Source organism: Macaca thibetana, chromosome 11 (assembly GCF_024542745.1).
Source record: "Macaca thibetana thibetana isolate TM-01 chromosome 11, ASM2454274v1, whole genome shotgun sequence".
NCBI classification, from domain to species: Eukaryota; Metazoa; Chordata; class Mammalia; order Primates; family Cercopithecidae; genus Macaca; species Macaca thibetana.
In genome coordinates, this window is record NC_065588.1 from 66,871,610 (window position 1) to 66,888,723 (window position 17,114).

Sequence of the window (17,114 nt, forward strand, 5' to 3'; positions counted from 1 at the left end):
CTCTGTCACCCAGGCTGGAGTGCAATAGCACAATCTCAGTTCACTGCAACCTCTGCCTCCCAGGCTCAAGTGATCCTCCCACCTCAGCTTCCTGAGTAGCTGGGACTACAGGTGTGCACCACCACGCCTGGCTAATATGTTCTCATTTTATAAGATTCTTTAACCTTCATAATTTCAGAGTGTATTCTTTACACTCAGTTAAGCAATCCATTTAGTCTCTATATCTTATTTTACTTATCTTTTAACTTTAAAATTATATTTTATGATTAATAACATCAAAGTGATAGATTCCCCCAATCAGGGATGAGAAATTTATATGACATGATCCAAAAGATTGGGACAAGTGACTCATAATGCAGCCTTTTTGGTCTCATGGTGATTTTAATAAAGCCATACTTTTATGCAATAAGTAGAAGATTATTACCTCACTCCAGGATCGAAAGATGGAGAGCTATTAAACATGAGACTATTTTAAAGGCACCATTAGAACACATATACATAAATTAAATTTTAAGGCTTAAAACTGCCAGAAAAGTTTTCTGACTGCGTGGAACACTGTACATTCTTCAAATTTGGTCACTCTTAAAACTCTTCATTATGTCATCTTGGCAGGGAATTGTGGTAGAAAAATGGGAGTGAGAATAGAACAGGAAGGGTTGGTGGAATAGGTAAAGTGTTTCCCAATAGCTACTGGGAGTTCACCTGAGGTTAGTCATAAAAACAGTCACTAATTGGTTAATTCATTCATTTAGGCATTTATTTCCAGGAGCTCCTGGTCTCCAGAAATTATGTTCTATGTGTAAGAGATAAGGAGACAATTAAATCATATATGTGTCCTCAAGAAGCTTAGAGTCTATTAGCTACAACGTATTAGTAAACCAGAACTTAAAGACAACAAAGAAGTGCTATAAATACAGTATGCACACGGGGTTATGGAACTAAAGCAGCGGGGAACTGAAGAGACGTAGCTGAATCAGTACTGGGCTGGAGGAAGCAGGAGAAGGAGGTAGAGGGAGCCTCAAATTGGCTTCCAAGAGGAAGTGATGCTTAAATTCCCCTCCCTGTATTCCTACTCCCATTTTCACCTTTGGACCTTCACTGTATTCAGGCTGTCAGGGTCTTTTGGCGTTTTATTGCCTTTGAAGAAATCTGAGAGCAGAAAGCAGGGAAATTTGAGTCCTGTCATGGGCTTTGTGTTCTAAAGGCCAGGCCTTTGGTGGAAGGTGGTGTCTCAGGGTGTGGATGTCAGATAAGGTAGGATATGAAATAAGCCAGAGTAGGCTTTTCTATTCCCAAAGCCTAAGAAAATGCCCATGGGCCCAGGGGAAGTGTTAGAGGGGCTGCTTTGTGGGTGCAGGTGAGACCCTGGATCCTTCACCGCTGAGCCCTGGGAAATGGGGGACCCTCAGTAGGAGGACCGTGATCCTTGGTAGAGCCATGAGAAATGGATGGAAAGTGTTTCTGGGGGATCATGTCTTAGATATGCCCAGGTTTTCCTATGCCTCCATTTGGGGTAGAACAGTGAGATGATTCTTGGGCATCTAAGAGTGGTTTGGATACAACTGAAAAAGAGGAAGAGAGAGAGGAAAGGAGAAAACAATGGCTGGAAATGAAGGGACTGTATGAATGGCCACAGGAAACAACATGGTGGCAACTGTCCTGGGAATACTTATGAGAACCAAGGAGATAATGGATATTTTAGCAGATGACAATGTGCACAGATGACATCAAGGCAGATGGGGGCTTACTCTTCATGTTGAGAAAGTCTCCTTAAAATGTAGAGGAAACTCTAGGAAACCAGAAGAAGGTTGGGTGAATCAGAAAAGGACTGAGATTGAGTTTCTACCATTTAGGTGAAACGGCATCTAGAAAAAAAGCTTAGGTTGAGTTACAGAAAAATAAAATTGCATTTCTTGTCTTCTTGATTTGTAGACCCAGATTAATGCCCACTATATTGATGGTACTTTTCAAGGGCAAGGAGGAATAGGGAAAAGGACAGGTTCTAGACAAATATTAACTCTTAGGCTTAAAAGAGAATGGCATGGTACCTGGAAAAATGTCCAAGTAGCAGGATGAGCCTAAGGGAGTATTTAGTAGGAAATATGGGTGGACATAGGCTCCCAAAGGCCAGATCAGAAAAAGCCTCATATTTTATATGTAGAAGTTATCAGTTTCTTCCAGAAGGCAATGTGGAAACACTGAGGAATTTTATAAAGAGAAAAACACTCAAATATGATTTAGAAAACCACTGTTTGAGAGGTCTAGAGAGTGGACTGGGAAAAAAAAAGAAAAACAGAATCTGAGGTGGGGACCAGGAGGAGACTGGCTAGAATTAGGAGATCCTGAGTTCTCAGTGGGATTGGGGTTGGACAGGGGGAACAGTTGGGAGAAGGTGCCAGGTCTTCATAATGTTCGGCTGTATGGGGAGGGGGAAGAAACAACACGAAGGAGCTGAGGATATTACAGGTTTCGGAGAGTCACTATTTAAAAAGAAGAGAAATGATTTGATGAGGAAGGTCTTGAGTTCCATTTCTGAATGTTATAAGTTGGTAGTGTTTAAGAAAAGTCAGAGTAGTGACGCACAGTTCAGCGCTGAAATATGGGTCTGGATTTCAACAGAAAGGTAGATTGAGCTAAAGGTTCTTTTTCAGGAATCACTAAAAGGTAGTAAGAGAAGAACTGGCCATGGTTGGATGACTGAGGGAGGAGAGAAGAGGACACAGAATGAAACACTGAAGTTAAAAGTTAACAAGAGAAGGGAATCTGGAGGAGACCAAAGGTAGCAACTCAAGAAACAGAAAAATGATGTATTTGAGGCCAAAGGAGGAGAGAAGTTTAAAAAGGAGGTAGTTATTAGTGCTAGATGGGAAATGAAACATGTGCTTTGAATTTGGTAGTGAGACCATCGATACTTAATTTGATAATCGAGCATGTGAAAGAAGCAGTGAGAATGAAAGGTGGGAGAAGAACAATGAGGCAGCAAGTACACGCTGTTCTTTTAAGACACGTATTTGAGAAAGGAAGGAAAAACAAGAACCAGAGGAGGAATTGGATTAAGGGAGTTTCTTTAATACAAAAAGGAACCTATTTCTATGCTGAGGGAACAGCATTAGCAAAGAGGGTACAGTTGAAGGTAGAGGAGGAAAACTGATGAAGTCACTAGGGTTGAGGGGAATGACCTGGAGCCCTTGTGGAGAGAATAGTCTTCTCCTGCTCTGAGGTGGAAGAAAGTAGGAGGTGAAGTGTGGGATGCAGTGAAGTTGTAGATAAGGGGACAGAGAATCTATTCAACACTGATTACATACTTGCTCTGCTAGAATCCCCCATTTGAACCAAACAGATGGGTACGATTCTGTCCTTGTATTCTCCCTCTCAAAGATTCACTTTAATGAAACGAATAAGTGAGTATTTAACCTTATACTCCTTTAAATTGTAGACCAACACGTCCAGCAGTGGTCTACAGAGGGCAGGATGCTGGGCATGGCTACCTCCCTAGTCAATTTTATACTGACCTTGCTTAGAATTGGTAGTACATGATGATAATAAAAATTTGTCTGACTTTTAATCAGTTTTATTATGACCCTTCATTCTACTATAGATAACATGGCCTCTTATTGCCTGCAGAGCTTTCTTGCCACCGGCCCTTCATTCATCACTGATACTCAGGTGTCTGCTTCAAAGTTACTCTTTGAAGCAAACATAAATGCACAAAAATAATGTGGATAACAAAAACAAAAGAACCAGAAAGAAGCTAAAAAAATAAGTTAAACCTCTACATCTTTTAGAAGAAAATGAGGTCCAAATGAGTGAATGACTCAGGTGAGGCCACCAAACCTAGGAATGGCAGGGCTGGGTCTGGAATTCAGTTCTCCTCACTCCCAGTTAGCCTCAGGCAGAAAGTTCCATCTTGTCAACCTTTCCACAGTGAATCATTAAGAGTAATTTGGTGATATCTACATAAGTGAATGTCACTTGGAGACCCACATTGCCTATCAAGAAACCACAAGTATTTTAGGGGAGGAGGTGGAAAGAATGACTTGATCAATCTCTGTTTTCTTCCTGGTGTGGAGTCAAAGTGTTCAGTGTTTAAGGACCTTTAGAGATAAACAAATTCCTTTATTTTTATGTCATTCATTGTTCCTTGGTAATACTTTTAAATAGTTATGAAGGATCAATTTTGTTTTCTGCAGTTCTTAAAACCCCAAGCTATATTTTTTGAAGGGTGTGTTTGTGTGTGTAAACCACAACTATTTGAATAGGGCATTGTGATGTACCATGGGAAATATATTCAAAATTTATATATGTGATTTAAAAACCTCAGGCAACAAAATATACAGGGTTAGAAAATGGAGACATAGTAAAATAAGAGGAGAATGAACCTGGGATATTACCTTGAGAACTTACTCTCCCACTACCCTGGTATTCAAAGTTGAATACACTACAAGTCATATTTTAAATATAAAATTAAAGTTTCTTTTAAGAAACACATGGGAAAGCTTTACTTGATATTTTTGAGAGGTAAAAAATTAGTCTCTCGTTTATGTATTTTGCAAATCCAAGTTTTCTTACATTGGATTTGCTTTTAATGGAAATGGATCAGTATAAAGTGAATCACATGTATAATACATCACAAAAAAGGTAAGGCAACAAAAATAATGGCATGGATTTTTTTTTTCTTCAGATCGAGTTTTACTCTGTTGCCAAGGCTGGAGTGCGGTGATGCCATCTTGGCTCACTGCAACCTCTGCCTCCCAGGTTCAAGCAATTCTCACATCCCAGCCTCCCAAGTAGCTGGGATTACAGGCATGCGCCACCTCACCTGGCTAACTTTTGCATTTTTAGTAGAGATGGGGTTTTGCCATATTGACCAGGCTGGTCTTGAACTCCAGGTCTCAAGTGATCCACTCACCTCAGCCTCCCAAAGTACTCGGATTATAGGCATCAGCCACTGTGTCCGTCCAGTGTTATGGATCTTGATATTGAATGCTTGTTGTGGTTAAAAAATGAAGAGCTAAAACCTTAAAAACATTAATCCATGGCATCGACTCCTGCCTGACTCCAGACAATGTGGGCTTTTGCAGGAAACACTGAGCTTGTTCTCAGTCTCTCTACCTACCAGAGTTTCATGACGATTAAACAAGATAGCATCTTGTGAGGTCAGTGAACTTGAAGATGAACTTTGCTTGGATGTACACCATCGTGGATCTAGACAAGCTTAACAGAATCAGACATACCTAACAGATTTTATCTAACGCAGTTGGATTCCTTTGGGAGACAAGAAACACTACTTCGTCTGACTGCCCATTTAGTGGTGAACAATTCTACCCAATTATGTCAATCATTACTAGTTCTTTCTTTTTTAGTTGATGAATACTCTTTTTATAAAAAGCCACACATAGGGGATACAGAACAAGCTCTTACCTCTCCTGAAGTCCTATGGGCTTCATTTTGAAAGGAGAAGGGCAGACGGAGGTAGCGGTGGTAGCTCTGATCTCAGGAGCACCTCGGCCTTGAGGGTCCACGACAACATTCAGTACCTTTGGGGCCTGCTCAGGTTGGACCATGCTGTGGACAGTCTTTGCCTCAGACAGTGCTGGCTGTAATGTGATGGGTGATAGGTGGATCTCCTGGTTTTTCTCTTTATCTTGTCTTAAGGAAAGCTGAAACCTCTCTTTTAATCTGTAAAGAATCTGTGGAAGGAGATATAAAAAACTCCTGTCACATTTTCTCACACTAAACAACAGAGTATGATCTTCTCCATCCCACCCTGGCATACAAACCAAAATAAAGGCTTAACGATAAAGTAAACAGAGCCCTGTAAAAGATGATTTCTCAGTTTCATGGTACTGAGATTTTCCTCAAGACAGTATACTTGGTATTTCTAGTTATGCTGCACATACATATCAACTAATTGTGCACATGAATCTGTTCCATAAAGATACATTCAAAAGTAAATTTAACTAATTTTATTAAAAATGCCAGAGGTTAGTTTGGTCACATGGGGAAATGGTAGGCTTATAGAAGGAATAACCATAAAACACAGGTCTACAACATTTATAGAAATGGAGATATGCATCCAACATGGCTTAGTAGAAAAAAGTAGTCTTGCAAATATTAATAAGATGATAGTTATGCTATAAACCACTATTTCTTATGTTGGTAAATCTCTGCATTAGTCATATATCAACTTGAGTATCTGGTAAATACTTGACAAATTAAATTTAGGGTATCTATGAAAGAATAATTTGGACAACCAGAATTTTTACTCTTACCACTTTGCCCTCCTAAGTTTTAATATTTAATTTAATTTAACTTAATTTTGATACAGGATCCGGCTCTGTTGCCCAGGCAAAAGTGCAGTGCTGTGATCATAGCTCACTGTAACCTGGAGCTCTCCTTAAGGGAAAAGACTATGCATCTATGAGATAGAACTAGAAATGCATATTAAACATTGAACTCCTAGGAAAAGACAGACATTTTATTGTTTTTTATGTCAGTTCACCTCCTTGTAATCTGGAAACATTTATACTGGTGGTATTCATTGACTCTGGTAGGGAAAAGTTAAAGCTTAAAATTTGAAAAAAGGGTAGGTTTGGAATATTCACATGATAAATGTTAATCACATGAATGAGAATGAAAAGATGTCTGATATTAAGTAAAATGTCTTCTTACTTTTATTATAATTACTTTCAAGCAAATGTAATGTGTTTTCTTTAAGCTATAGGACGGAAAAGACTGAAGATAAATGCCTTTATCATGTGCATAGTGTCTAAGGTTTTTAACTTACTGCTTCTCTTCAGTTTCCGTGACCCTCATGGTGTAAAAGCAAAACCTGCACTAGAACAGTATCAATCAGATGATACATATATTTTAGGCTTACTGTGTTCAGCTAAATAATTACTAAATGATGAGGCAACAGAATTTAAAATACTGTTTAAGTTGCAAGAAAGTTATTTTCCCAAATGTAGAAAAAATATATCAGTACCTTTACAAAAATACGTTTAGAAGATAAGGCATATATTACATATTTTAAGCTCTTCACATCTAAATATAATATGCATATCAGAACATTTACTTGCCTGTTTATACTTGGATTTTGGAGAAATATGAATGAACAATGTAAATGGGAAAGCCAAGGAAATCTTGACCTTCTCAATCGTTCTTGACAGGTAGCTTTTATATTAGTGTAAAACCAAGTCTAGTCCAAAGTCCTTCCTTACCATTCATGAGCTTATGTTTTTGAGGAGAAACCTTTGTAACATATTTTCCAATCAGTCATCTGTTTACTTCATGTCTAGTTACAGGTCAACTTTGCAACCTGTCTCCATGTAGTATGTGTACAAACTGATTTCTACATCTTTAATTAGGGAAAAGTAGAACCTGCAGAATGTATGATGTATATAAGATAGTGTTTAAAAATACTCAAGAGATTGGACTGTCTGAAAAAATATGGAAAAAAATTGAAGACAATGCTACTTGGCAATAGGGTAGTTGTCATGAAAGTAAGCTGTAAGGCAGTGATTCTCAACTGGCAGGGATTTTGCCCTCAGGAAATGTTTGGCAGCTCTAGAGATATTTTTGGTTGTCATATTTTCAGGGTGTGGGGGAAGGAGAAGGGAAAGGGTGCTACCGGCATCTGGTAGGCAGAGGCTAACTACCTTTACAATGCATTGGAAAAGCTCCCCACACACCCCGGCCAACAGAAATAGTAACTCCGAAATGTCAGTAGTGTTGTTGGTAAAACCCTGGTGTAAGGGATCACAAAAATTTTGTGGTGTAATCTCCTCATTTCACATTTAAGTCCTGAGCTGTTGGATGATTTATGGAGGGTTGGAAAGAAAACCTCGAATCCGGGTTTTCTGACTTCCAGGTATGTGATCATTCAACTCTATTGTTTCCTCCAAATTCTCATGTCCTTCTTTGAAACCTCTTTCCAAAAGCATCTGGAAAAGTGTGTCAGAGATTTTTCTCTGCACAGATTGAGATCTGGAATACAGCATATGCATATTTCTCTATGGGAATTCACTTTGTTTAAAAACTCAACCGAAAAGCTTACCGTAGCAATGGCAAGTCAACATTTTGCCTTCATCTCTAAGAGCTTGTTTGACTCTTGGACTGGAATAAAGTCATTTAATAATTTAAAAAAGGAAAAGAAAACAGATTATTGAATGAGAGGAGTGGCAAAACTCAAACTATAGCAAGAGAAGGAAAATAATAGTGGGAACAAAAAACCAGAGGAACACAGAAATGGGAGGAAGCTAAAAAAATTCTATGAAGCTTTTTGTAGCTTAAAATTTTCGTTAAAAAATCTCATGAGTAACACAAAACATTCTGTTTGGATTAGAATGTGTTCAGATTTCAAAACAATGCCACCAACCACTAGTCTTTAACATTTGTTCTTTACGGTATTTTACAATTAGTTCTGAAGGAGTTCATTCACTCTTTTAATTTAATAATCCTGAGCCAATCCCTACTACATTCCATAAACAAGATATTGTAGATGCAAAAGCAACACAGAACTCTGTCTTCTGGGAATTCATAGGCTTCCAGAAAAGATAAATTGTAAAAACTATGTCCAGTACAAAGTACTAAGTGCAAAAATAGAGGTGTGCCCACAGCACACAGGTACAATGTGGCACACATTTACCAGTTCCATCTGGGTAGAATGGCTCTGATAAATACAGCCATTCGCATCTGCTACTGGAGTTATTTGTGGTCAGAAATACATGTTCACAAGACAGTGATAAGACTAAAAAAAAAAAAAAAAAAAAAAGACCAGTTTGACTGCTTTATGAAAACAAATGGAATTATGGTAAAGAGCCCCGACTTTCAATTTAGACAGACTTGGTTTTGAATTTTTACCACTTCCTACTCCGCCACCCCCATACCCACCCATTGCATGTTCTTGGTCAAGTCATTTATTTTTTCTGAATCTTAGTTTTCTCATAAGTAAAATTAGGAAACTAAAATATGTTAAGCGTTTAGTACTAGGCAGTAAATTTACTACCAGTTTAGTACCAATAAGTGTGCAATAAATGGAAGAAATTAATTTTTATTGTTATTACTATTAAGACAGTTGTGTTCTTCTTAATACAGAAAAAATTGAAAATTAGTTTGAGTTACATGCCTACTTAACCAATCATTCCAGCTAGGAAGCTAGTCCTATTTCCCTTCGTTCCGAGGGATTATATATAACAAGTGAGAAAATTATGTCCACCTTTGACATGTATTTATTACCTGATGTTAAGGCTATAACAGGTAGTTCAATGTAGCATTTCTTGCTGCAGCTACCAGACTACAACTAGAGAAACTCTTTCCCTCCCATATGGATGACTTTCCTGTGGGTCTAACATGCCAGTGCTTTTATTGATCCAAATGACTATTTTCATGTGATTTCTAAAACTGCTTTCCAGAAGCAATCTGGCCTGTAGACATCTCTAGCTACATTTCATAAATGCCTTTGTACTTGTCAATAAACCTGCAAGGACATTTGAATGTCTAATTTAGATGATAGATGGTGTTCTTTCTATTATTTGTTCAAGTTTAAGAACTAATTCTTCTTAGTAATAAGTTTCTTTCATCTAAAACAGACTGAATGGATTGGAAGTTGCCCACACATTTTTTCTTGGAAAACTGTATTTTTCTATTTGTCGCTCCACCCACTGTACATTCACATTTGTGAGGTGCTAAATAAGTCACATATTTGAAAATGTCATGCCTGTCTAATTTTATGCCTTGCAACATTTTTTTTTGTATTTTAAGGAAAGTAAACAATATGCCACTTTTCAAAAATTTTGCCAAGTCTTATGTTGTTGTTACATAGCACATACAACCTTCCATTACAGCAATTTACCTATATAATTTTATAATAAAACCCACGCTTTTCGCTTCTACGGCATATAGGAAGGCCAATGCAAATGGAAGCACTTGGTTTTTCATAAATATAATCAATGCCGGGGGAAAATTCTGAATTATATCTTTCCTTTGTCACGGAATCAACAAAACTATGGGAAACAGAGTTGGAATACAGGTGTTTCAGAATCACAAAAGTGACAGTACAAGTCTCACTGAGAAATGCATGTGAACACTTACTTTAAATCAAGCTTATTATCAAAATACTTTGAACATTTAGAAAGATGAGCTTATTTTAGACAATCACTTTGACATGTCCCTAAACATGAACTTTTGACTCCTCTGTGGTAAGTTACATCAGATAAACTTGGTTTCATGCTAATCCTATTAGGTAGTACCTCTTTTCTTGTGAATATGAACTTCCTGTCTGTGTGTTGCCGGTTCCTCTGTTACTTTTCAGAATTTGTTTTTATTTATATATTTTTCAGAGACAGAGAATCTGTAGCCCAGGCTGGAGTAAAGTGGCATGATCACAGCTCACTCTAACCTCAAACTCCTGGGCTCAAGCGCTCCTCCCTTCTCAGTCTCCTCAGTAGCTGGGACTACAGGCACGTGCCATCAGCCTGGATAATTTTTTAAACCATTTTTTTTTTGTAAAGACAAGGTCTCACTGTGTTTCCCAAGCTGGTTTTAGACCCCTGGGCTTATGCAATCCCTCTGCCTCTGCCTCCCAAGTGCTGGGATTACAGGCATAAGCCACTGCACTTGGTCCCCCTGTTACTTTTAAAAGTGACTCCTTCAAATTAAAATTTGAGATAGTGTTTGAAATCCACCTAATTATTTCTTTCATTTGTTTAAGAACTATCCGAACACACTCATCTCCATTCCCAACGTGTCCCTTTCCCAGGAAATGAGAACATTTCCACACAGGCAGGGAAGCCAAATAACCTAGGAGTCATCCTTAATTTTACCCCCGTTGCTGAGAATTGGGACACAGCAAGTTTTGTCGGTTCTACTTTCAAATAGATCTCAATCCTTCACTTCTCTCCGTCCCCACCACCCACCCCTGTTCTATGCCACCAGCATCTTCTTCAATGGCATATTGCAGAAGCCTCCAGAAAGATCCTCCTCCTTCCACAATTCACCCCATCCTCTGTCCACCACTTTCTACCAGAAGAAAATGTGATCTTTTAAACACACACAGCAGATCACATCAAGGCTCTGCCTAAAACATTCTTCCCCTCGAGCCTGAACAGGCTAAGCTTATTCTAATTGCACCCACTGTACCCTCTGCCTGGGTATGTACCCTCACATATTCACCCGTAGGTCTCAAACATCTCAGGTGGCTCTGCTCCACTCACTCATTATTATGGTCTTTTCTTCATAGCATTTATCACTATTTGATTTTTTAAATGAATATACTATTTTTTAGAGCAGTTTTCGGTTTACAGAAAAACTGAGCAGAAAATGCCATGTTCTCACATACCCGTCTTCCCTACCTCTTCATTTTCCCCTGTTATTAACATCTTGCATTGGTGTGATTCATTTGTTGCAACCGATGAACCAATATTGATGTATTATTATTAACTAAAGTCCATAGTGTAGGTAGTGTAGATTAGGGCTCACTCTTCATACATTGTACAGGTTTTGACAAATTCATAATGTCATGTATTCATCATTACAGAATATAGAATAGTTTCATTTCCCTAAAATCTGCTGTCCTCCACCTAGTCGTTCCCTTTCTCTGAAATCTCTGTCAACCACTGATATTTTCACTATCTCTATAGGCTTGACTTTTCCTGAATGTCATATAGTTGGAATCACATAGCACGTTCACCATTTGATTTTTTAAAAATTAACTTAATTATTTTCTGTGTCTCCCTCTAGAGTAAAGACTTGAAGAAAACAGGGATCTTATCTGTCTTGTTTTCTCCTTTGCCCACAGCACCAGCAAAAAATAGGCCCACAGAGAATATTCTGTAGGAATCTGTTGATTGAATGAATAGATGAATCCACCTGCTAACCCAATAGAGAGCCATCACCTATACTTCTGAAATGCTCCTTTCTTGATTTGTTCTAATAACGTTGGAGCCGACTTCCCTAAGTTTCTGACTTTTACATTGATGTTTTGCAAATTTTGGGAAAGGAAGAGTCATCCTCTGGCTCCAAGTAGTTGAGGGTGTGACTACTATAGGTCCTTTTGCCACGAGACCAACATAGGCATTTATCTACTTACATCGGATACATGAGCACGCCCTGAGTTAGAAATGCAGACTCTGAAGCACATTCTCTATGTTAATAGCAAGCTCTGCTCTGTTTCTGCTGCCCTTTAGTACTCAAAGGCTGGACATGAATCTGCTTTCCCACTTCCCTTCTTTTATCCTTGCCTTTGCTCTTCTGAATCACATCCATTGATCCCCTGAATATTTTCCACTTTTATCACTTTCAATTCCTTTCTATTCTCTTCCTCCTCTTACCCTTTCTCATCTGCAAAGCAGAAAAACACCCTAATTGTGACTGACAAGAGAGGGAACAGCACTTGAGATTTCCCATATGAAGGAAAGAAGAACCACGTATTTTAAAGTGCAATTAACCATAGCAAGGAACTACATCTTTCAAAACAGAGATGCCCAGAAGACTATGCCATAATTTCCCAAAACCTCAAACTTTCTCTCTTTAAAATCCTTTCTTCTTAATCTCTACCATGTGAATATAAAAATCAGGGTTTTTTTTTTTACTCAATTCTAAATTATTCTTTTGTTTATTGAGTCACAATTCTTAGAATTTTTTTTTTTTTCTTAATGCTTGACCCATAGGAGCTACCTCTGAATTCATTATGATGGAAGATTTAGGGTACTTTTGTTACTTCACATATTTTAAACTCTAGAAAACATGCCCATCTTCACTCTGTTTAAGACCGTGCTTGTTTTATATCCTCTAAGTTTAGCCCATGCAGCCTCTGTCTTTCCAGACTGAGCCTCAATCTAACAGTAACCTCTTCACAGTAGGGGGAGCAGAAATAAACAAAAACTAATAAAACACTTAGCAACATTGTTGATTGTGGAGAGAAATAAGTAACAATGACTTTTGGGGGGCACTTAAAAACTAAGGAAGAAGTCTTTATTTAAATGTGCAAAATTAAAAAGAACATAGCTCACAGGGAAAAAGGACATTAAAACCTATTTGTAAACTCTAAATATTATACTAGATCTTGAAATTTCCAAGAGTAGAAAAATCTTATTCTACCCTAAAGATACCGTTAATTCATTCAGTGCCAAATAGTACTGCTTAATTTAGTGGGTTGTTTATTTTGGGTTTTATTTTTAAAATTAGAAATATGCTTTTAAAGGCTACACCTTATTACTTACAGAGCTATTCCAGCATATACATTTATACTTTTGTACTATTTATCCACCTTAAAAGTGAATTAGTAGTCTAACTAACTTAGCCTTTGAGGGTATAATCATCTCCTTTTCATAGAATGCTTCCAAGGCCTTTTAAAAATAAGGAAATCAACCATTCCTTAGGGAGTAATCTTGTCTCAAAGACATATTTCTTTTTAATTTTTTTCCTGAGTTCCATAAAGATGATATAAAAGGAGAAATAAAGTAAACCCAAAGTGTGCCCGTGAGACTTTACTGACTTTGGGAGGGCTTCAGTGACCTCAGTAAATCACTTTGTAAAGCTTCGTTCTCAGAGTTGATCAGGTTACTAAAAACTGCATTGCAATTACAGCCTTATTATTCAGGTCAGCATCCTTAATTCCATAAGCTCTCCTTTAGCAACCGCTCTAATGTCAGATATGAAATATTCCTAATCTAACAGGATCATAGTCTTGCTTCTGCTCCGAAGCATTTTAACATTCATCTGAATGGCAATGTACCCACTAATATTAAGCAGTGGGCTCAGCAAAGAATAAAATATACAAAGAAGCAAACTTACCATCAAACACGTTACTATAATAACAAAGATGCTGAGAAAAATGACAACAGCATAAAATCCTTCTTTGCTCCAGATTTTGTCCGCTTCATGCTGCCCTTGTAAAACATTTTTCTTTAAAAGCAAAACAGAAAGTCCGACGTTAAATGAGAGCTTGAGAAAACTGGCGTTCTTATCAGACACTAAACGTATTTTTAGCCTTATTCCATTCAGTGTAGTGCAACACACCTACACCCCCCGCTGCCAGAGCTGCTTCTCAAACTGATCTAAGACAACAGACTGCCATCCTTATATATCAAGAGATTATTTAGTCTCCTATACAGGAGCAAGTGTGCCTGACATGGCATCCGCAGGTCCCAGGCTTTCTAAATATCCCTCAGCGTCTCTCTTGGAAACTACCTGGTTCATAGGTAAGAGAGGTCTGTTCCTTTCTGTGTGGAGGAAATTGTTTCTTAAGATTTCCTTACTCTGTTTTAAGTCCCCTCCCACAACATCAGCACCCTGGATTACGTGCTGTACTACCGTTCTTTACTTTTAAACAAAAGTGAAAGAAGTGCAAACAAAAGCTTGTGGTGCATTAATAAATACAGCAACAATGCCAGGATTATTTCCTTCTTTTCTTTCTTCTAATCACACCTTTTGTTTTTAAATGGACTCTATGCTGTCAAAAGCTGACTAAAATATCATCTCAACAATATATATTGTTAGAATATCACATATTTTTCTAAAGTAATAGGGAACATTAAAAAGTTCTGAATTATTGGCAATAAAAGGTAAAACACATAGGTTTATTTTTATTTGTATCATTTTTGTTCCACTTTGGGGGTGGAAGGGCAGAGAAGCATGAATAAAGTGTGCATGACTCTATTACTTTTATTTCATTTTTTTTTAAAGAAGCACATTGACTAAAATCCAATCTTAGAATAAAATTAAGTTATATAATTTAGTGACAGTATAGATTTACAGTTAATGAAGCTAACTTGAAACCAAATAGTCCATGATGAGGGAAACCATAGAAAGGCTAGATCAAGTCCAATGCTTTAACTCATCTAAAAGTTTATTTTGTTGAAGGTTGCCTTTTTATTCCCTTTAGTGAGAGTACATATCTGTCCTTGGATATTGTTTCCAGTGATTAAGAAGGCCTTGAGTAAAACACGCCTTGTAGGTGTCTGAACTTTGAAATCATTGCTAATTTATTTTTAAGGCTTTAAAAAAATAAAATATATCCAACATTTATAAATCAGACAAAAAAATTTACCTTGAAAAATATTTTATGAGAACTTTCATTCTGGAGTGCAAGTGTGTTTTGGTGGGAAGATAAGCAAGGCTGAACAGAGAAGATTTTTGAGTTCAATTGTGATTACAAAAAATATTTGGAGAAAGCCTTTATTAATTGCTAAAGAAATCAGGATTCTATTTCCCTTACTTATAAAACATTGATGTGCTCACTAATTATAGTATAAATAGTATCTGGCCTACTTTCTAACACATAAATAGATGCATAGATACAAGAAATGATTTAGACATGTATTTTAAAGATATATAAATGATAAATCGATGGAGAATCTGAAAACACTTGATTGATAAAATGATTAGAAACCAAGCATCCCGCTGCAAAAAAACTTTGGATTCAAGTGACAAATCTTCTTTCACCTCTTTCACGTTAGCTGTATCTTTTTTTTTTTTTTTTTTCTTTTTTTATTGTAATGTCTCTATAAGCATAGCTGGAAACTAATAGAAAACTCTTGCAGAAATCAGGTATAAATATGGAAATGAATTTTTTACGGGCAATAAAATAGCATCCATTGTTTGCTATAAAAGCAAACTAGTTAAGCCTTCAAGTAGGCAGCATAAATTTGTCAAATGTAAGTATAAGGAGTTGAGCTTAAGCCCATGTAAAATTTGGATAAAAAGGGGTGGTTAGGTGGGTGGAAAGAGATTTTGTGTTCCTAACCTGATTTGGTTCATTTTTTTTTCTTGCTGTAGTTCTACAACTCCTAGAATATCAACATGTTCCTGTCTGCTTAAGACAAAGCTGTTTTGTTTTCTTTTATAACTGAAGCAGTAATGATGAAAGAATTAACTCCCACCCTCCCATCCCCCACTCCCAGTTAGCAAGATACATGTTTTAAACTCCTAGAACTTAGTCACTGCACTTTCTTGGTAAATAGATCTCTTTCTGAGTCATGCTACTCCTGCTGAACACTACTATATTTGTACAGAGATCTAAAAAACTTGATAAGGGCAGGGTAATAAATAGAAAAGTTTGTAGTTAAGAGCTCACAAATCAAGACTATAATTTACAAGAATCTTCAATCTAACCTTTGCAAAGGGTTAACCTCATGATTTTTATATTTTGTCAGGGGGCCGAGGGTTGAATAATTCAGAGGCTCTGTTGCTGGGTCAAGCCAATGCCACTATATCATCTTTGTGTTTTATTATTTCATAGCTACATTGCTTTGCCCTTTAACTTAGTTGCAGTGAAAGAAGCTGATAGGTTTTATTATTTAAAAATTTGGGCAGTTTTCTGTATAGTTAACAATGACTTCTCTATATCCTGTTTAATAATTTGATGCACTATAGCTCATTCTTCTTTTTTTGTCCTTTCTTTCTCTCTTTTTAAATATTTTAATCAATTCTGATCTCAGATGTGGAAGGAGATCCCAAATGCTAGGAAAGATGATTCAGAGATACAGAGGATCTAGGAGATACACTTCTTTAAGAGAGACCGGAAGAGCACAGAATAAGAATGAAGTGCAAGCGTTACAAAGTAGCTGGTTAATTTGATTGACTTGGCAGATACATGAGATGTATCCTATAACAATATGGCTTTGTTGGCTAATGCCAAGCTTCCACTGTACTGTGCACAATGTGAGCAATTGTTCTGAATGGTCCAATACAGGTTAATATTGATTGTGTGGCTCCTCAGCACTGTATGGCTAGGTCTATACCAATTAAGACTGGAGTACCTGCTAGTGTTCCTAGTTTGAAGGAATAATCATTAAACTCATACATTATTGTTTATATTTATATGTAATGGTTTTTTTTTTCTTTGTAAATATTTCATGAAGGTATCAGTCGGCACATTGGACTTTTATTTAAAGAAAGTCACTTTCTCCTTTGAAATATAAGATTTGGAAACTGGAGTAATTTGCAATTGAACAACAACAAAATTCCTGAATCATTTTTAAAAATGTCAACACAGAGCTTACTGTTTTAATAGGTATTTAATTCATTTTGTAAAAACATTTAATTTCATTTTCCTGAGATTTTACTTATTAGGCAAGAGGAGGTCTAGTTTTATCTGTATGAGTGCCTATAAT

The 17,114-nt window shown here is 37.0% G+C and overlaps 1 protein-coding gene across 3 annotated transcripts in view; it reads right to left on the bottom strand.

Moving 5' to 3' along the window:
- The window catches only part of PTPRR (protein tyrosine phosphatase receptor type R), a 279,496-nt gene that overhangs the window by 108,691 nt on the left and 153,691 nt on the right, over window positions 1–17,114 (bottom strand). For 2 of the 3 annotated variants that reach the window (XM_050746581.1, XM_050746582.1), the window contains 2 exons: window positions 13,795–13,905; window positions 5,422–5,690 (listed from right to left, as the gene is read on the bottom strand). In XM_050746581.1, the coding sequence (XP_050602538.1) occupies window positions 5,422–5,690; window positions 13,795–13,905 (380 nt within the window). Of the gene's footprint in view, window positions 1–5,421; window positions 5,691–13,794; window positions 13,906–14,190; window positions 14,211–17,114 lie in introns of those variants that run through there. The other variant, XM_050746583.1, reaches the window with a different exon arrangement.